Genomic DNA, 21,295 nt, shown 5'->3' with positions numbered 1-21,295 from the left:
AAGTAATCTCCATCTTAACGAAGCACAGCCTAATAGCTTCAAGACAGTATTCCTGTGAGGTTAGTATTCACGTACTTTGCTCAAGTTTGAGATAATGCAGACTAAAGATGTGCCAGAAAGACTAAGGGGACAAGTGAGGCGCAATGACTCGCCCGAAAAGGAGAGAAGCATGAGCGTAGACCAAGGACTATAAAAGTTATAAATTAGGGCTTTCAACACTGCTGTCAGAGCTCGCAAAGCCTAATTTGACTGTAATAATCAATTTCATTGAGAACATTGGGTTATCCTCAAATGTCCATTTTCTACGAGTCACATAAATGTTCCCGGAGTTAAAGAACTCTTCTTATTTTTCATTTATATTATTAAAAATGTTAAATGAAACTGGCTCACTGAAGATGCCATATCTTACCATATATACATATAAAACACCCTGGCACCCGTGGTTATGGGAAATCTTGTTTATTGTGCCAAACCGTTGGCCTTCCCCTCCGCTGACATTCAATCAGTCATTCCAGTGCCAGCCAATGAAAGGTGCAGAGGGATGGAGGAGGACGGAGCTCCAAGAAGGAGCGTTTTGACGAGGACAGAGCGTCACATCTCTCCAAACGCCCATCAAACTTTCGGCAGAGAGGACTCAATGCTCCAGAAGAGGCCTGTTAGAGAGTATGCGCTGATTTATTTTTATTTTTATTTTATTTTATTGGATACGCGCAACGATGGAGAGACTTTTGACGATGAGTTTTGGTGCAGTTTGACATCATTGTGATCCCCCTCTGAAAGCACCTTCTCCAATTTCCCCATCCTTTCAACGACCGAGCGAGGGATGGAGCAAGCACCCAGCGCGCCGAGTCCTCCTCCAAAACCAGTCAACCACGAACCCATCAGCTTCGGCATCGACCAGATTCTGGGAGGCGGGTCGGAGCCGGAGAGCGGGCGCACGCCGGGGAGACAGAGTGGATCGGATTTAAGCAACGGGGACTCCTACTACAGCTTAGGAAACCCGAGCGCTGCCAACGCGCCCTCGTACACCGCGCTGTCAATCTCCCTCTCTGGGATCATGCCTCCAGCGGATGCGTCAGGTTCGTACGGAGAGAGCAGGAGTCTGGGCAGCCGGGGTGTGATACGAGTGCCGGCTCACAGACCTGTAACAGCCCCGGGACCCCCGGCACCTGTCCAGAGCGCTGTTCCCGGGTATGGAGGGCTGTGCTTCCCCTGGATAGGAAACAGGTTCGCCAAGGACAGAATATCAGGTAGGCCAGCTGGCAGACCTAACGGGATCCCCTCATTAATATTTGAACATGTTTAAAACGGCAATAACAGCTCCTCTACCAATAAAACAACACTCAGCTGGTTTATTACAGCCAACAGACACGTTTTTTTCCTCTTATCATCTGAATACGTTAAATAAACATTTATAATTCTAAAGAGTTTACCAACAGCTATGAATGCATTATTATTAATATTTGTTTTTATCATTTATTTCATTATAATTTATTTATAGAACAGCAAATGCTTAAGAGGTAAATGAAAACAAATGCGCAGTAAAGATATTTTAAAAGTGGCAAATGGGTCAGGTCTTACTTATACAACTTACTATAAAACATTACTCCGTGTTTCTGAATCCAGGTTTACTGCTGCATCAGTCTAGGAATGTACCAGATGGAATTACTGGGATAAAATAAAATAAAATGACAAAATTACATTGAATATTTTTACTATAAAAACAAGAAAAAGAATGGTTGTAAGTCACACACACCTATACGTACATAGCACACTAGCACACTAGTGTATAAATATATATATATATATATATATATATATATATATATATATATATATATATATATATATATATATATATATATATATATCGATAATGTTATAGGTTATTAACTATTATTATAATTATAAATAGAAGCCTCTAAAATAGTACATTGTAATGTGATCATGAAGAGACCAAATTTGTACTTGAAGTAAAACAAAGCTAACGTTTTATTAAAATATTTTTATTGAATGTGTATTCTTTTCAATAATTGTATATTTATGCACACTAAAACATGGTAAATCTCCTGTTAGTTTAGTTTTATCTTAACAGAAACAACGTAAATAAGAAAATGTTGTCCACCATGGAGCAGATGACTGATATTCCACGCAGAGAACTCTGAATGAATGTTCGTTACGCCTTGTGAAAGAACATTTCTGGGTATTTTTTTCACTCACCTCCTCCCTTCCTCCTTGCAGCGGCTCTAGTGCCTTTTGCAGTCACACGGCGGATAGGTCACCCGTATCAGAACCGGACCCCTCCCAAGCGGAAAAAGCCCCGAACCTCCTTCTCCAGAGTCCAGATTTGCGAGCTGGAGAAGCGCTTTCACCGGCAGAAGTATCTGGCCAGCGCCGAGCGAGCGGCTCTGGCCAAGAGCCTGAAGATGACCGACGCGCAGGTCAAAACCTGGTTTCAGAACCGCAGAACCAAGTGGAGGTTGGTAGGAGACTTGAACCAGCAACCAAGTTGCTCTGTTTCGATCACGACCGAGTGTGTAGCTTTCGGTTTTACTTATTTTTTATTATTTAAATTGTATTTATATTTGTATTTTATGAAATATATATCTGAATAAATGTGTATGAAGACAAATGTAAATAAGATTTTTGCAAGCATAGCTTTGTGTGTGTGTGTGTGTGTGTGTGTGTGTGTGTGTGTGTGTGTGTGTGTGTGTGTGTGTGTGTGTGTGTGTGTGTGTGTGTGTGTGTAGGCCTATGCACTTTGTAACCTCTCGTGACCTTAACTTTAGACAGATTTAGACCATTATTTAGACCTTGGATGATCATACCTAAGTTTCTGCCTAAATGAGGGCATCTCTATCTCTCGGTCTGATCTTTAACGCCGTTGGTTTTCCGGGGCAATGACTTCCTAAATGTTTTATTCCTCCTGCTGCCGTCTTTCAGGAGACAGACGGCCGAGGAGAGGGAGGCGGAGCGTCAGCAGGCCAATCGCCTCATCCTGCAGCTGCAGCAGTCCGCCCTCCAGAAGTCCCTGAGCGAATCGGCGGTGTCGGATCCACTGTGCGCCCACAACTCCTCCCTGTACGCGCTGCAGAACCTCCAGCCGTGGGCCGAGGACAGGGAATAGGGACAGATAAATTAAATGAAACCACTGGGACTTACTTTGATCCATGCTTTATGGAGGAGCAAATGTGACTTGAGACTGAAGCGTGGGTCGCATCTATTTAAGCGGAGGATTTTAGAACCGGACATGAAATTCTGGTGAGTGATGGCGCACTCAGAAGCAGAAACTGTGGATTATTATTTTTTTGTTTTTTTTTTTGTTTTTCCACGGTGGGGTGGGGTGGAAAAATCAGAACTGTGAAAAACATATCTGAAACAGACTTATTTAAAAAAAGAAAGAACCGTGCCACCATGTAATTGTCCTCTTATGCTTGCACTTCTGTTCGTTAGATTAAGAAGGGGGATAAAGAAATGTCTTGTATGCAGTTTGTCTGAGGTATGTAATTAATTTGACAAAGTAAAACATAAGAGTCTATTGTTTTATGAGTCTGTTTGTGTCTGTTCACACACGCCTTTCTGGGTGTGTAAGTTCTGCAAAAGTGCAAAATGTGTCAAAGAAACAAAAGCTGAGATTGTTTCATCATAATTTATTTTTTTCTTCTGTTTTTATGGTGCTTATTTCAGCTCCAGTTCATAAAAGCATTTGTAATCCACCCTCACAGTCCTGCACACACAAAAAAAAAACATTTTGGGACAAACAAAAACATGCCAAAAATATTGCATTTCGGGAAACGTTATTTGAGTTGTAATAAAACAAAAACAGGCTTTGAAAGATAAAAGGAAATTCCACCCATGCTGTAAGTTAAGATAATAAAGGGAGTGATGCATGCTCAGAGATGTTGCTAAAGTCTTTTCATATGCACATTATTATGTTTTTGAATCGAGCCAGAAAACTCTGTTTTGTACTTTCACTGTATATGTGTAAATAACATTATAAACTGTTGTTGTGATCTTTTGTTTTTTTATTCATGCTCCTTTCTGGCGAACCAAAAAAAAAGAAAAAAAGGAAAAAGACTTTTAGGTTTTTAACTTGTGTTATTATAAATATAAAGCACAGAAGGGGTAAAATGAAAAGAAAAAACATGACATGAGTTGGGAGGGTTTTCCTGAAAAGTTTATTGATCAATATGATTTTATACAATATTTCAATACACAAATCATTTGAATCGACAGTTTTAAGTGTCTATATGCCTGTCTACCTCTCTGTCTTTTTGTCTGGATTCCTGCGGCTCATTCAGCTGACTTTATTGGGAGAGCACAGTGAGTAAAACCGAAATATTTAAATCCCTCATTTCTGCTCAATCTTCAGTACGATGGCTCTTGTTTGAAAAATGGCTTCCATTCCCCCGGAATCAGTGATGAGGTCTAGCTCTTGGATCGTCGCTTTACTCCGTCACCCTTCCGCCCCTCACAGTGAAATGTTGGTCACTCTGAGTCAACGTTGGGCTTTTTAAACAAGACACACCTGAAGACACAACTCTTCTCTCTCCCTAAAACATGCTTCTTTCCACTGACGGATCCTCAACATGAACTGATTTCTATGCACATGCCCCAACATCAAATAGTTCTGCAAGCAGGACGTTAACATCAGGACACACACACACACGCACACACACACTCACAGGTATATCCATGTCCTGCTCACTACCTGTAAACCAGTCGATGAGCTCTTCATTTAGCAGTAATAGAGATAGGCAGTGTAATTACAGTTATACCCACTCAGACAAAAGGACAGACGGGTAATCAGGATAAGAAACACAGACGAACATCAGACGTTAAGAAAAAAAGCCACAGGAACAACAGTTAAATATCTATAGTAGAGCTTAGTTGTTACAACACTGAAGAACTGACTTACGTCACGTTAACGCACACTGACCGATTTTATCTCCGCAAACAGATCTGCATTCTCAGATAGAAGCACTAAGACAAAATAATCTTCCACCAACTCTGCAGAAATGCATTAAATACGGTATAGTGTTGGCCTCTGTCCTACATGCTTCATTAACTGGCAAATTGTTTGCTGCACTGTTACATAAAATTATGCTCAAAGCGGATCATTGTTTAAGACAAATCGCCGGTAAGCCGCTTTTCAGTTTTCAACGGATGGCATACTGGACCAAAGGTGAGACTGGCGGCGCATTTACTGAGTTGGGAAGAAAAAAACAAAAAAAACAAACGCAGTCCAAGCTGACTGTAAGCCACAACAGCGACAAATGAAGGAGGCAGAGACGAGGTCGACACTCAGAGAAAAAGCAAATAAATCCGAAGGACGTTTCCCAAAATCAGTGAAGGATTTGTCTCCAAAAGTACATTTCTAAACCCACAGTGGCAGTTAAAGCTCCATTTTTTTGCTTTTCTCTGAGGTTTTGATGTTTCTTTACTCCTGCAAACTCTTGTCCATCTCCCATTCTCCTTATCTTTCTTCTTCGCTCATCTCTTGCTCTGTGCTTTCATCTGTTGCTCCACCTCTCTCCTGGCATTTGTCATTTAGATGACATTTTCAAAGAGCTGCAGAGACCTCATGATGTTTTCATCCTGAGGGGGAAAAAGAGGGGAAAAATTAAAACTTCAGAGAAGGGAGCCATCCAACAATCACCCATTAATTCATTTTACTAGCCACCAGGGGGCGGTACAGGGCAATAAAATCTTAATGATTTCTCCCAACACAAACACGCTGATACGGAAGACAGCAAAGGCCATAATTAATAGGCACCGTTGTAAGACTTGCAAAGGTAGGAGGCCTTTAATAAATGGTGAGTAAAGTCAGTTTTATTGGATGGATCATTTTGTGCAGATATTTTAAGGAGGTCAAATCTGGAGTGCATTTTTTTTTTGGCTTGTAGAAATAAAACAACAACAAACTCAGTTTGAATGTGTTTTTTAACAATAAGAGAAAAACTCTAAGTTTAAGTACTTTAAAAGGTTAAATGTACCTCTTGACAGGAAAAGATGAATTCATCAAGTGTGACAACACCGTCTCGATTTTTGTCCATTTTCTGAGGAAAGATGAACGTGTGTTAAAGACAGCCAGAATTTTGCAAATATACTGTGCCTTACAAAAGTAGTCCTTGAGCCTTTCCACATTTCGTCACATTGTAGCCAAACCTTAAGGAATTTTATTGTGTTTCATGTGGCAGGACAAATGCACTAAATGTGAAGTGGAGACACAATATGCATCCATCCATCCATCCATTTTCTGACCCGCTTAATCCCTCATGGGGTCACGGGGGTTGCTGGTGCCTATCTCCAGCGTTCACTGGGCGAGAGACGGGGTACACCCTGGACAGGTCGCCAGTCTGTCGCAGGGCAACAGAGAGACGGGACAAAACACTATTCACACACACACACCTAAGGAGAATTTAGAGAAGCCAATAAACCTAACAGTGATGTTTTTGGACTGTGGGAGGAAGCCGGAGTACCCGGAGAGAACCTACGCATGCACAGGGAGAACATGCAAACTCCATGCAGAAAGACCCAGGGTTGGACTTGAACCCAGGAGCTGGGTGTTGCCTTTTTGTCCACTGTTCCACTGTGCAGCCAACATAATTGTAAAAATCTTTTACCAAAAAAACAACAACAAAGAACTGAACCTGAAGAACAGCAGGTGTTTATAATAAAATTTCCATTGATCACATTTTGTAGAACCATATTTTTGCCGATACATTATTTGAAGGGAAAAAATGAATGGAGGGCATTTGTGAGCATCAATTTTGAACTCTTGCCAGGAAATCTTAATTGTTTTGAGGTCTGGACTTTGACTGGACCAATCTAACACATGCATATGCAAATATAGTGTTTCATATGTTGCCCAAACACGTCAGTTTCACATCTGTACAGAACATCTGGTCCCGGACATATGTCCCCGGTATAGCTTGAGGGAAACTGCGGATGGGAATCGTATGGATTCATTTCACCAAGGCCTTTTTCATGACACACTTCCATAAAGGTCAGATATGTAGTCTGGTTAGTGCTTTCCTTGGCTGTCAGCTTAGATGAATGACCACGTCTTGCTAGTTTTGCCATCTTCTTCCCTTCTCAGATGATGGATTGAGCAGCGCTGTATGAGATGTCTAAAGCCTCGGATGTAGGTTTATAACCTCCGTTCAATCTTATTCACACTTTATTTCGGGCCTGTCTGCTGCGGTCTTCATGATGCTGCTTCTTCACTACTCTTCTCTACAAAAGCTCTGGTTTTATACCCAGATTAAATCATGATCAGGCTGACTCTGTCTACTAATCAGGTTATGTCTCTTAGTTGGAATTTTATGGGTATCAGAGAAAAGGGGAGAAATGGACTCCAGTCCTTTTAGTATTTTGTTTGTAAGCAAACTATGAGGCTCACACATCCTTTTCTTTCCACTTTACAATTATGCCCAACTTTATGTTGACCTATCACAAACATCCCAGAAAAATACACTTACGTCTGCGGTTGTAACATGACATAATCTAAAAAGTGTAAAAGGTATTCATACTTTTGCAAGACACTGCACCCAAGCTACGTCCCCTTTGTAAGACTCAACAGTTAAAATTGTGAGGTTAGCATCAAGTTTAGTTTAGACGTTTAGCCTTTATTTCTTGTCATTTAGAGGACTATGGCTTACAGATCATTAAAACCCACACCCTAATCAGCTAATTAACTAAAAACACCTGTAAAGGGTTCCTGAGCCTTTAAGCGGCCTCTCACTCTGGCTGTAGGCCACACAACGACTGGGAAGACTGCTGACTGGACAGATGTCCCAAAGACAGTCCTTGACACCCTCCACAAGGAGGCTAAGCTACCAAAGGGCATTGCTAAGGAAGCTGGTTGTTCACAGGGAACTGTATCCAAGCATTTTTAGAGAAAGTTGAGTGGAATAAAAAAGTGTGGCAGGAAGAGGCGCACCAACAACACGAGCAACCTCAGTCTAGAGGGGATTGTCAAGTAAAATCCATTCAGGAATTTGCAGGAGGTCTGAGACTGGGGTCAGCGACTCAACAGTCACTACTAGTGCTGCACAATATAGAAAAAAAAGAATATCCATAAAACAGAAGTCATATTGATTGATGTCAATAATTATCCAAAAATTCAAAACATATATTTCAAGTGCACCCCAGGCCATTTTATGCCGTTGCCTAATGACCTATTTTTAAATAAAGAACGCTGAATTCAAACACCACCCTTTATTCAAACAATTTTTAACCAAAAAGAAGTCTTAAAAAAAGAAAATGTGCCCTGTTAACTGTTTGAAGCTTGGTGAAGGAGCTTTACTGGGTCTGTGTTTGTAATTCATTGGGAGGATGGAAAGACTGTGGTAATAACCTATATGATAGGCTGGAATGCAAAAGGAAGAAAAACTGTTCTTCTATTGAACTTTTTGTTGACCCCTTTATTTCTATTGAACCACACGTTTATCGATCAATATATATTATTTAATTGTCACCCAGCCCTGGTCACTATGCAAAGACGAATCCTACGTATGGGCTACAAATGTCCTTTTCTTTGTGTCACAACCCAAATTAAGCGACTGGAAGAGACTGGGTTGCTGCTCTGTGGTCCAAAGTCCTCCTTTCTGATGAAAGTAAAGTTTGCATTTCATTTGGAAATCAAGATCCCAAAGCTGGAAGAAGAGTCAAGAGCAACAGAATCCAAGCGCCTTGAAGTCCATTGTGAAGTCAGTGATGGATTGGGGTACCATGTCATCTGCCAGTGGTGGTCCACTTTCTGAAGTCTACAGTCAACGCAGGCATCTGCTAGGAAAAGCAGCTTTCTTCTGCTAGCCAGCTTTATGGAGATGCTGATCTTATTTTCCAGCAGGCCCTCAATGCTAAAAGGTACCAAAAGCTGGTTCAATGACCATGTAGTTACTGTTTGATTAGCCAGCCAACTGGCCTGATCTGAACCCCACAGAGATTCTGGGGAGTAATGCCAAGAAGAAGATGAGTCACAAAACCCAACAATGCAAAAGCAGCAGAACCACAGCCTGATCGCCTCCGTGCAAAGCTGCATGGATGCAGGGATTCACGCAACTGGGGGCCTAATAAAGTATTAAGTACTTAGAAATAAACATACATTTCTGTTTAAAACCAATTTTTATTGAGTTTATGTAACATTTAAAATTTCTGAGATACAGAATTTTGGGTTTTCATTATCTGTAAACCATAATCATCCAGATTACAAGAAATAAAGGCTTGGGATTTTTTACGCCATGTGTAAAACATCTATCTAATACATGACTTAGGCTATCAGAAATGGGTGAAAATTTTTATTTTTTCACAATATTCAAATTCTTTTAAGTTGAACTTGCAATTTTGCCGTTAGTGTCACTCGTCAGTGTTTGTGCTTTGTCAGATTTAAATGACGCAATCTTGTTGTTTGTACCTGGAAGAAGGCATCCACATGCTGCTTGGGAGCATCGTGTTTCAGGACTGGGTACGTGTACTTCCCCATCATGTCATATATTGCTCTGACAATGTCTGTCATCTCCTGTGAAACAGAACAGAAGCAGAGCCTTAAAAGAGGCCCGAGGTATGAAACCCCACAGTTGAAAGAAAGAAAAATCAAAAACCTCTTTGCTGATGTATCCATCTCTGTTGATGTCGTAGAGATTAAAGGTCCACTGGAGTTTCTCTACGACAGAACCTCTTAGCAGGATGGATAAAGCGTTAACAAAGTCCTGAAAAAACAAACAAAAAAAAACAGGAAAGACAAAATCACAAACTGGAAAACTTCAGAGAGGGGAAACTCCTTTACGTGGCAACAATCAGCAAGGAGAGCTGTGGAAACGAGTAAAGCAAACCTCGAACATTATCGATCCTGTCTGTCCGGTGTCAAACGCATTGAACAGGTAGTGAGCGTAGGCGCTGGCATCTGGAGAGGCAGGAGAGGGGGAAAAAAAGCGCAATTAACAACCTAACTTGGGTTAACAGCGAGCCAAAACTGATGCGCACAATCCTCACCCCCATGTGGAAAAAACTTTGAGTAGATTTGTTTGAAGGTGTCCTCGTTCACGATTCCACTGGGACATTCCTGGAAGGAGAGAGGGGGAGAAAAATGGACGGAGGTGAGGGGAATGTGCTGGGACAGGAATAAGGCCTGACGACAAACAGACATCTGGGTAGGTATGCTAAATAGGAAATAATGCATGTAATAAAATCGAATGTCCTGAGGGAATTTACACAAAAATACGTTTAATATTGAGTTATGGACAACAAGAGGATCAAACGCTGAAATATCCACCTTTCTAAAGTTTAACAGGAGGAGACGGCCTGAGATAAATTAGTGATGGGTGAGATTTTAACAATCCCGTTAGGTTGTTCCTCTTTCTTTATTTTATTCAACTTTTGTGTCAATTCTTATATAATCCTCTCTGAAGATTAAATAAACCCAGAAGAGACAAATTACTAACTTATTCAAAGAAAAAGTCAAGAATATTTTGATAAAGTGAACTACTGCCTGTCGGTAACACGTTTCTCTTAATCAAGGTTTATTTAGATCATTTGTTTATGTGTCGGGGTTAATCCTTAAAATTGTGTTTCACAAATATTTCCTGCAACTTTTATGCCTTCAGAGTTGGAAGACTTTTTAAATGAAATAAAAAGAATGAAAAAAGCTGGAAAACAATTAAACAGTGTATGCAGCGCATAAAACTCTCCACTTTGGTTTTACTTCTAGTTTTTCTTCCAAAGAAGATTTTTTTTTTTTTTTGAAAATGTAGTGCATAACGTCTGCTTCGAGCTCAAAATGGGTCTATATTTCAAATAATGAAGAGAAAATACAAAAAAATGCTTGACATAATGGTTTATAGACCCAGAGATATATTAACAAAAAAGGTCAGAATTGTTCAGATGCTACAAATCCTTTGTCAGGCTTGAATAAAACAACATCTTGCTTTCATAACTACAACGTTTAGTCTCATCAGCTCCTAAACACAGTGTGTTTGTTTAAAACCAGAGGTGATGCAGCACAGCATAAACAACCACTAAATGTTGTGTCTGAATCATTGGCAAACCATAGCGGTCCATCTTACTTATGTTTAGTTACAAGACAGAGAGCGCCTTTACATTTCAAACAAGAATGTAATCCCACTATCTGTTTGTGTTCACCGGAGAATAACATACCGTTATAAAGCAATTCCTGTCTGAAAGTAATCATGTACAAAACGCCACAAGAGAGTTGAGTAAATATTCTTGATATCACAGCTTTAAACAAATAAAGAGGAAATATTTGGAGAAAATAGATTATCAGACTTCCTCTTCCCACTACACTTGTAAGGACTCTTACATTCTTGAAGCCCCTGTAGAGCACTTGGAGCTCTCTTTTACTGAAGCTGGTCTGAGCTTCGAGCTGGTCGAGACCCTCCGGCCGATGACACACAGTGGTCATCTCCAAGTCATCGTCGGCTTTGTCTGAAAGGGTTGGAACAGAAAGGAGGAACGCATCAGTTTAACACCCGGCTCATTTCTACACATTTTTCATGTCCAAATTTTATTCTTTTTCAGACTGATTAGCAGAGTTCTCAGTCTGATTGAAAAAAATACAAAAGTTCAAAATGGATTTATTGCCGATGGTCCCATCGGTGACAGACTTTAAATTCATACCCTTCAAAAGGCAAAGATCTGAACGCTTAGGCAATAATACAGGAAGTCATAGAAGCCTGTAAAGGATGGGGTGTGTGGGGGGACTTCAGTGTAGAGATTTATTTTGTAAGACCTAAAAGGCCCTGACTGGGCTGGAAGTTGATCCTGCTGTTAGCATTGTTGACTTGCAGCCAAAAGATCCTGGGTTTGACTCCCAGCCAGGTTTTAATGTTCTCCTCGTGCATGTGTGGGTTCCCTCCAGATACCCCAGCTTCCCCCAAATAAAAAAGAAAAAAAACAACAGAAAAATTACCCGTATTGCACGTCCCCTTACAAGATGGAGTGGCAAAGCACCAATATGATCCTCGACTATAAGCTCACCCTTCGTGGAGCCTTTTTTTTTTCCATTATTTTTTTTTTCTAGTTAATCAGTAGAAGAGAGGATGAAATATGGCAGTGCAGAGAGGCAGAGGTCAGATCAGCAACCTCGTGTTCGTCCTCTGTCGGGCCCTATCATTACCAACTCATTATCGTCCTCGCTGCAGGGGAGGGGAGGAAGGACACATTGACTCCTCACACACACACACACACACACACACGCCTATAGGTGAACATCCCAGCACACAATCAAACACCTTTCCTCCATCCCTTCTCCCTAACACGCCCATCTTCACAGCTTCACAGACCCCTGAGCCATTCACAGAGTAATAATTATGCATGCTGTTATAACTGTGCATAATTTAATAGAAGTACTAATAAAAATTCAGAATATGATAAAGTGGTCATAATGGGAAGTAATAAAGCTCGGAGCAAAAAAAAAAAGGGGGAAATCTAGGACATGTTTAGATTATAAAATGTGATGTTTAATGAAGGTCCTTTAAGATATTGTCTAAGTGACGGAGCAGCGTAGGAGTGAAATCTAACGGCTAAAATGGATCTGCCTCACATATAATATACCTGCAGCGAGTCTCGAGCTGCACGGCAACCCCAGAAATGCAAAGTTCTAGTCCACAACCACGGCTCCACAGCATGGGGCAGTTTAAAGTAATCAACTGTAAATTGCTCTTTTTCCAGCTTTTGTAAAAAAAAAAAAAAAAAAAATCTAAAATACAAAGTCTCACCCTTGATAGGCTAAAAATTTACTTCTAAATCTGGATATTTAGTTTTGATTTGAACTGATCAACCTGATAATTTTAGTAATGATGGTTATCATTTGAACCTCAAAACATGAACTACACTAGTAATGCACAGTTTAAGGTTTACTGCGTCCTTTGCACTCAAGAAACATTAGCAATTCTGAAATTAAGATATTTTTATCCCTGGGGAAACCACGTGGACTTTGCAAAGCCTCATTACTTCTGTGCCTCTCCAAGTCCATCCTCTCAATAAATCCTGGGTGCAAGGTTGCAGTGCAAGTGTAATCACTCTGAGTTACAACACAATCAGTTTAACCAATTAAAATCCAGCACACAAAGAAACAAAATGCCTCTACCCGTCTTACATCTCATTAAAAATGTTGGATTTGAACTTTAAACCCAGTTTAAAAATGCACAGTTTTAGATATATGCTACAAATGTTCTACACTCACATCAGGTGTGTACTCAATGTTTAAATGCTATTAAAAACACAATGTTTTAAAGATAAAATATGGCTCTTTTCCAGGCTGCCCATTCATTTCCCAAGCCTTATGAAGTTTTAGAGCTCAAAATCCTGAGTAACCTCTAATGTCCTTCGTGAATCTGTCTGACACAGACATACAGTACTTCATAAAACAGCATTCTATCAGGAACTACAGTTAAAAAGAGACCCTCCAAGGAACAACTGCACACATAAAACTTTAATAACGCTTCAAAACATACCTTTTTCATGCAAAATGCTACAAGATGAAACTGAGAAATCCATAATTTCATTGTTAATAGCAATAGGTTGGTTAAAATAGAGTTCATTCGTGAACTGAAGCCACCACTGTGCAAAACATCCCCTTTTCTAAAGACACATCTTCTCATAAGTAGCCGCAATTAATGCAGGATATAGCAGAAGCAGCACGTTGTGCAGAGGATCTAACCGAATGAGGCAGCCCTTCGTATTTTCTTATTTAACAGATGTATGGTAAATGAGATTAACAGAGTTAACGATTTGCTGCTTACTGTCTGCAGTAAATAGCGTCCAAAGATCTCTCAATTTAAGTAGATAAACAGGATGCTAACTGGAGGAGAGGCATAGCACAAGGACTGAACATATATTATCAATAGATGTGTTTGCATTTAATTGTTTATTGTTTCCCAGTCAAAAGGGATTAAACAGCATCAGAGCAAAAGTAACTTCCCTGCTTCCACCTGCTCTATTGTCATGTCTTTACAGAAGCGATGAAATATCTATATATTATTTAAGATGTTTGCATTACTAGATAGTATAAATCAAAATAAAACATAGTTGCGCAAAATAGTGCAGAAAATACGCAACATTTTTATTTACATCAACTGAACAACCAACAGAATCTAAGAGGTGGCGGAAGAGCAAGAGGTACTATTTATACCGTTTCGTTTTCTCTGATCTATTGCTTCCATGACCTTGGTGAATAAAAGCTGAAATAGTCGTTTCTCTGACTAGATCTGACCTGGATCACAGCTGCAGGGAAAACTCACCCTCCATTGAGATGACTCCCAGCAGGTGCAGCAGTTTGACAGCTCCACAACACAGCAGGATGATGAATACAGTCTGTAAGCTGTTGTCCTTCTGTACCTCTCCTTCCATGCTGATCACTTACCAACGACAACTTCACATAACGTTAACCAAGAAACTTCCAAACTGACTTTAATGCTCTCTGGTGAACCTTGAGCCACCATGAGCCTGCTCTACCAGCAGAGATACCTGCTATCTGCTTCTTTCTTATCCCCTCATCTCTCCGTGTCGCTGGAGCATCTCCCTCCATTGTCCCCACCTTTTCTCCATCCCTTTAACTCTTTTTCTGTCCCCCTCAACCCCGTGTTCCCAGGCGTTTTACAGTCTCTTTGTCCTTCACAGTTAGGAGCTGTACTTTAACAGCAGGGTACACTCATATCTGCACAGTCATACCAATGACTTCACCTTCATCTGTATGGGATTGTGTCTCTGTACGTCCTCAAACAGCTCAGTACTTGATTCATTTCTCCCATTTACATACGATTATCCTCACTGAGCGCAAACTATTCATGACAAAATGACTTTTCTGGCAAGGCATGCTGTGTTCTTACTCTAAAGTGTAAACCTTTTTTTTTTTTTAAATCAAAAGTCCTGGTGAAAAATGAAATAGTCCCCTAATCAGCGTTTTTAGCCGGGAGCAAAACAACCAGACGTTTATCCACCAGCAGGGGGCAGCAGAAACCAACACAAAGCTGCTCATGTAGCACTAATATAAACAAAGCTATACAAAACATACCTTATTTTTCTAATAAATTATGGCTTAAAACATAAAGCCTACTTGGCGGGTTTATAACACAGCATGCACATGTCACACAAACTGTATTATTTGATTAGAAAAGCCCAAGATGTCACTGAGCCTATACGACATGAACACTATGGTATTGAAAGGTTAATTTTGGTCTCTCCTGTTGCTTCATGCATGCTCAGTATGAGGGATTGCTGCAAAGCCATGGACAATGCAGACTACTGTCACTGTGGCTTCACGCTCTTTAAGGAGGAGTAAATGCTGCTTGTCAAGACTCGATGCAATCTGCTGGGTTTCCTTAGATAGAAAACGTTTTGACCAATCTGTCTGGATGATATGATTGAATTTGACTTCATAAAGTGCCTTGAGATGACGTGTTGTGATCTGGCACTATATAAATAAAATTGCATTCAATTGAACTGAACTGAACTGAATAGAATTGTAGGAATATGTTTCTATAGCAGAGCCAGAAAACCTCCTCACAGTTATTTGTAAAATTGCTGAAGCTAAGATGCCAGATTTTTTTGGGAGGGGGGAAATATAATGTTTGAAATATATCTACTATAGAAAATGTGTATTCAAATTTCAAGACCCAGCATTTTTTTGGCTTTAAAATAAATCAAATTTGCAAAAATAGGATGGACACATTTTCTTCTATGTTATGTTATTTGCAGAAAGTGGTGTAAGAACATCAACACCTAACATTACTAGTACTTTTAGTGTCCTTCTGTTCTTGAAATTTCTTTGCAATCCTGTGAAAAAATTGAAAAACTGTTAAAACCAGATTTTATTTTATTTCTATTTAAAGACATTAGTTGGTTATTTGTCATTTTAGCCACAGCTGCTTAGAGCTATTGTGGAAGGTCCAAAGACCCAGAGCCCAGAGGTACAATTTAATGGTTTACATCAAAGAACATTGTCAATAATCCATCCATCCATCTATTTTCCGTTACACTTGTCCCTTGTTGGGGTCACGAGGCGTGCTGGTGCCTATCTCCAGCTGTCAATGGGCGAGAGGCGGGGTACACCCTGGACAGGTCATTGTCAATAATATAACTTATAGTTTTATTGTGTTTTTTCTGAAAAGCACAATGGGCAATAATATCAGTCTTTAAATTTGTAAAGTTGGTGGAGAGATATTGCAAAAGACTTGCAGACCTGCAATAGAAGGTGATTCTGAAAAGTATTGAGTTAAGCATGTTCAATACAAATCACAATTTGTCTTTAATCTTTTTGCCAAAAGATTAAATACAGTATAATTTCCTTCCACTTCCGGATAATGCTCTGGTTTGTATTTGTCTATCACCAAACGTCCTATTAAAATAAGCTGAGATTTGGGGTTGTACTGTGACAAATGTGAAAAAGTTCAAGTGCTTTAAATCCTTTGGCAAAGCACTGTGTACAACTGTCCTAATAAAGACAATCCCTGTGAAGAAGGAGAATGTCCTAGACTTACAATAGTGTTCACATCTCTCTGTGGGTATTTTGGATCATTACAGTAAGGTATAGCCATAACACAAATAAAAATCCCTCCATCTACCTAAACTTGCACATGAAAAGCAATGTCTGCACAGTGGCAGCCCACTGGTCCCTGAGGGAATGGCTAAATGCAGGGGACAGATTTCACATTGCAATGACAATAAAGATTTGTATTATTATTAAAAGGAACAAAGTGAGCTCAAGTGAAGCTATAATCTTGTAGCCTGCAGGGGGCGCTATTGTACCACAGAATTGTTAGTCACGTCTTTATTACTTACTGCTTGGAAATTACAGCAGGAGTGCCAAGAACAATTGAGTTTAATAGAAATGTCTAGCATTTCATCTTATTTTATGAGACCTTTTGAAAAATATTTCGCAGAGTAAAATTTTGTTTTGAAGGCCAATGAACTTGTCACGTTTGGTCATAAACTGTGATTATGTAGGAACAATCTTATTTGACAAGATACACCAACCCAACAGATGTATATAAACTCTGCAGTAGGGATGACATACTAAAAAAAAAAAAAAACAGTGCCAAGCTCCATCTAATAGCTGTACAACAAAAATAACATATTCCTATTTGATGTGACACTAAAATTAATCACTTCACATCACATAATAGGGCATATTGTCCTTCCAGGAGTGTGGACCATATCAGAAATGTTTGCTAACACACCTTGTCTTGTTTGAACTGCACAGAGGACAAACCAAGGCTAAAGAGAGTTTGGAGTGCTGCTAAATTAAAAGTAAATACAAAATGAGCCCCTCTCAGTTAGGCAGACAGCGATAGATCAGGCATGTCCCTGTTGATTAGGATGTAAAAAGATTTAACACATTTACCAAACCAAAGAATGAGATCCCGGATACAAGCGGCCGAAATAAGTTTTCTCCCTAGTGTGTCTGGGCTCTCCCTTAGAGATAGGGTGAGGAGCTCAGTCATCCGGGGAGGACTCAGAGTAGAGCCACTGCTCCTCCACGTCGAGAGGAGCCAGTTGAGGTGGCTCGGGCATCTGGTTAGGATGCCTCCAGGACGCCTCCCTGGTGAGGTGTTCCGGGCACATCCCACCGGGAGGAGACCCAGAGGGAAGACCCAGGACACGCTGGAGGGACTATGTCTCCCGGCTGGCCTGGGAACGCCTTGGGATTCCTCCTGAAGAGCTGGCCCAAGTGGCCGGGGAGAGGGACGTCTGGGCCTCCCTACTGAAGCTGCTACCTCCGCGTCCCAACCCTGGATAAGCGGAAGACGATGGATGGATGGATGGATGGATGGATGGATGGATGGATGGATGGATGGATGGATGGATGGATGGATGGATGGATGGATGGATGGATGGATGGACCAAACCATACCACTTTACAATCAAAGGACTTAACGTCATCACGACATTACGTCCTTCCACAGTTTTGGACCCACAACAGAGAAAGCTCTGTCACAACGGAGCTTGCATCATATCATAGAGTCCATAAGAGCATCTGATCAGCTGACCTCAGAGAGCGTTGTGGGACATATGACTGCAGCAGATCAGAGAAATTAGAGGGGACACAACTATTAGAACATTTAAAAACATAGAAAAGGATCTTAAAATATATTCTGAAGTGAACCGGAAGACAATGAGGGGGATACCAAAAACTGGAGAAATGTGCTCTCTTCTGCCTGTAATTTATAATTTGTTGCTTTTAAAACATGAAATAGGTGAGTTGCAAACACTTGTAATGTAGTTATCACAATGTTCAGGTGGTTACTAAATAACCAATCTATCAGGTGTGTAAATGCTACTCTGTGCATAACAGATCTGACTTAGTGCCTTGTGGGTAATATGACTGTGAGCCCCGCAGATGTAAGTTGTTTACTGACAGGAAAGGTCAAGTGCAACAGCTGGTTGAGAATCACATGTTTGCTCTAAATGGCTTTAAGGCCATGCAGGATATGCATAGATGAGAGTATTCAGTTCTGCAGTTATTACACCAGACTCACGTGTAATGATGAAGTGATGAAGTTAGCACAAAAGAAACTGTGCCTGAGTAGAATAAAGCAGATTCATTAAGCGTTTGCTACCACTGTTCAAAAAAAGTTCACTAAGCATAATAGTCTTTGAACATGATGATGATGATCATGGTCAAAACATATAAAGTACTTGTTGGGCGTCTCTTTAAATGTAGCTGAAAAGTCACATATTTTTGATACTCCTCTTAGGTTTGAACTTATATGTACAGCAATGGTGTATGCGTTTCAGGACCCGGGACAGCGCACACAAGTGACAAACTTATGATGCAAACAAGGAACCATTTTAAAACAATTGGTGACAACTTACCATCTCTAAATCCACCAATAAAATGCTCAAATAGGAACATCAATTAATTCTACATTTCAGCCATTTTTGATTATTTGAGAGCCATCTAAGCTTTTGAAAATGTTTTCCATTTACTTTCTGACCTTGGGCTGCACAGTGGTAGAACTGTTGCCTTGCAGAGAGAAGGTCCTGGGTTTGAATCCCAGCCTGGGATATATCTGCATGGCGTATGTATGTCCTCCCTGTGTATGTGTGGGATTTTTACAGGTACACCTGCTTCCTCCCACAGTCGGTTAGGTAAATTGTTCTGTCAACAGTATCCTTAGGTTTGAGTCTGCGCTTGCAGGGTTATTTGCTCCATCTGTTTCTATGTTGTCATATGATGGACTGGCGACCTGTCTAAGGTGTACTCTACCTGTCACCCATTGACCACTGCAAAGAACAGCTGGTAGAGAAAATTGATGGATGATTTGTTTGTACATGTGTGTGTGTGTGTGTGGGGAGGGGGGGAGGGAAGTGTCAGAAAGTCCTGTACTTGTAGGTTTAAATGTAAAAAACTAATAATCCAAATCTAAGTTTTGTGAGGTTGAAAAACTGAGAAGAACGCAGAACAAAAATTCATTAAGAGACAAAAATTTTCAATCTGGGAGGTTATTGTTAAACTACAGCTGGATCGCATGAGCCAAAATTGGGATTTGAGAGCAAACAGCATCAACAGGTGTAACCTTGAATAGAAATTTGTTTTTCTTCTCAGAAACATTGCGACTGATCATGAATGAACCCTCACAGCCTAAACACACAAAAATACAGGTTTGTCTGCAGATCTACACACGGATTTGATTTGTTGCTTCTCTTCATAGATGTTTTCCTAAATAAAAAAGGGCAAGATTAACTTTAGGAATTTTAAGGAAAGTCAAAATTCAATTAAAATGATTGATGCAGGGACTATTTACTGTAGCTATGAATTGTTGCAAAAATGTGGATATGCCTCGAATCCCCTGATTTTCTTTTTGTTTCAGTACCGCCTTTATCCAAGGAAGCTGTGGGCTTTTTCCTTTAATAAGAATAATATAAATTGGAATCAGTTATCTGATATATGTTATTGATGTTTTATGTTGATGTTTTATGTTCTGTATCAATGGAGAAGCTGCTGTTATTTGATTCTTGTTGAAGGCATCTGGTATAATAATGAGAAAAGTGGAGACCTTAGTTTTTAGCACCACCCTTCCCCTACCTTAATATTTATCATCATATATGATTAATTTGCCACCATAAACAAAGCAAAGCATTTTCCTAAAGAAAACTCTTACACTACTTAGATGAATGAGTGGAGTTGTGCAGAGCAACACAAAATTTTACTGCTGATGCCACAGTATTTATTAAGGTTAATAGTTGCAATGTGAGCTAAATGTTTCTAGGTCAAGGTAACTTTTATAGAGCAGGAAGAAAAACAAAGCTGCTAATTTTTCAAAGTGAGATAAAATAACCTCAAATTGCATCAAAACAAACTATTTGATGTATTTATGCATTTGAAGGCCAAAAAAGTGACATTTTAAGTTTTTCTATGCATGGAATTTCTAAGGGAAAAAAATCTGATTTTTCTAAATTTAATCTACCAGTCATCACTTTGATCTAGAGAAAGTTCCCTGGCACACCAGTGGTTAATTTACAAATGTTTTCAATCCAAGTCTTGTTGTTCAGCTGCTCAAACCTTTCACTTTATTATTACAAACTTTAAAATGCAAAACCAAAAGCACAATTTTGTCTCGCTCCATCCATCCAGTTTCTTCAAAATGAGCAAGAGAAAAAGGTTTTAATAATGTATAGTCACAAGAATATAAAATGATAACCCATATATTGTCTCAGTTCTTGCCTCAAAGTCTGTGATCATCATCCCTGCTGAGCCTTCAAAGACCTAAATAATGAACCGTTTTTCAACACAATAGCTGCAAAGCTTCAGATTTAATGGGATTCATGTAGCTATCAATATTTGGGAGACTTTCTTGCTTGCTTGTTATGCATTACTAGATTTTAAAGATACAGTGTGTGACAATAACAACGATCAAAGATAAATATAATTAAAGACGTTGTTTCTATCAGTATATAATGGGTGTGTATGCTTTTATTGCATTTAAATGCACCATTTATATCTATTTGCACAGCAGCTGCTTCCGCTCAGGAGAATGGCCGCATTATAGCCATAAAGGTTATGTTCAAGAAGAGTGCTGTTCAGAAGGGGCAGCTGTGGTTCAATGAGAAGAGTAGGTATCTGGTTATCAGAGCCCAAACGACAGAATCCCCCGGTACAACTCACAGTGCCCTTGGACAAAACACTTAAACAGATTTCTGCTACCAATATGTGATCGGCGCACAAATTTGTAGACCTTGTAAGTGCAGACGGATGAATTACTCTTGTGGGGAAAAAGCAATTTAAATTCAGTCCATTAAGAAGGCAACAAGAAAAACAGCAAGATGGAGT

General features: G+C 39.9%; 2 protein-coding genes across 2 annotated transcripts in view; one reads left to right on the top strand and one right to left on the bottom strand.

Moving 5' to 3' along the window:
• The first annotated feature begins 516 nt into the window (after window positions 1–516).
• On the top strand, window positions 517–4,068 carry LOC105932635 (T-cell leukemia homeobox protein 3). Its single transcript, XM_036127532.1, has 3 exons — window positions 517–1,250; window positions 2,242–2,479; window positions 2,944–4,068. The coding sequence occupies exons 1-3, from the start codon at window positions 824–826 to the stop codon at window positions 3,125–3,127; spliced, it is 849 nt and encodes a 282-aa protein (XP_035983425.1). The 5' UTR covers window positions 517–823; the 3' UTR covers window positions 3,128–4,068.
• An 83-nt stretch (window positions 4,069–4,151) lies between these two features.
• The window catches only part of LOC105932705 (Kv channel-interacting protein 1), a 64,289-nt gene continuing 47,145 nt past the window's right edge, over window positions 4,152–21,295 (bottom strand). Inside the window, exons 2-8 of the mRNA XM_012871957.3 lie at window positions 11,324–11,448; window positions 10,000–10,069; window positions 9,840–9,910; window positions 9,609–9,716; window positions 9,422–9,526; window positions 5,997–6,059; window positions 4,152–5,598 (exon numbers count right to left, since the gene is read on the bottom strand). Coding sequence (XP_012727411.1) covers window positions 5,551–5,598; window positions 5,997–6,059; window positions 9,422–9,526; window positions 9,609–9,716; window positions 9,840–9,910; window positions 10,000–10,069; window positions 11,324–11,448 — 590 coding nt within the window. The 3' untranslated portion in view covers window positions 4,152–5,550. The remainder of the gene's footprint in view (window positions 5,599–5,996; window positions 6,060–9,421; window positions 9,527–9,608; window positions 9,717–9,839; window positions 9,911–9,999; window positions 10,070–11,323; window positions 11,449–21,295) is intronic.

This window comes from Fundulus heteroclitus, chromosome 23 (assembly GCF_011125445.2).
Source record: "Fundulus heteroclitus isolate FHET01 chromosome 23, MU-UCD_Fhet_4.1, whole genome shotgun sequence".
Classification (NCBI taxonomy): domain Eukaryota; kingdom Metazoa; phylum Chordata; class Actinopteri; order Cyprinodontiformes; family Fundulidae; genus Fundulus; species Fundulus heteroclitus.
The sequence above is the reverse complement of the archived record's forward strand: the minus strand, read 5'-3'. Positions and strand labels throughout refer to the sequence as shown.

Coding starts and splice junctions, on each gene's coding strand:
- LOC105932635 (XM_036127532.1), top strand. CDS start 824: ATGGAGCAAGCACCCAGCGCGCCGAGTCCTCCTCCAAAACCAGTCAAC. Junction 1,251..2,241: donor CGCCAAGGACAGAATATCAG/GTAGGCCAGCTG, acceptor TCCTCCTTGCAG/CGGCTCTAGTGCCTTTTGCA. Junction 2,480..2,943: donor AACCGCAGAACCAAGTGGAG/GTTGGTAGGAGA, acceptor GCCGTCTTTCAG/GAGACAGACGGCCGAGGAGA.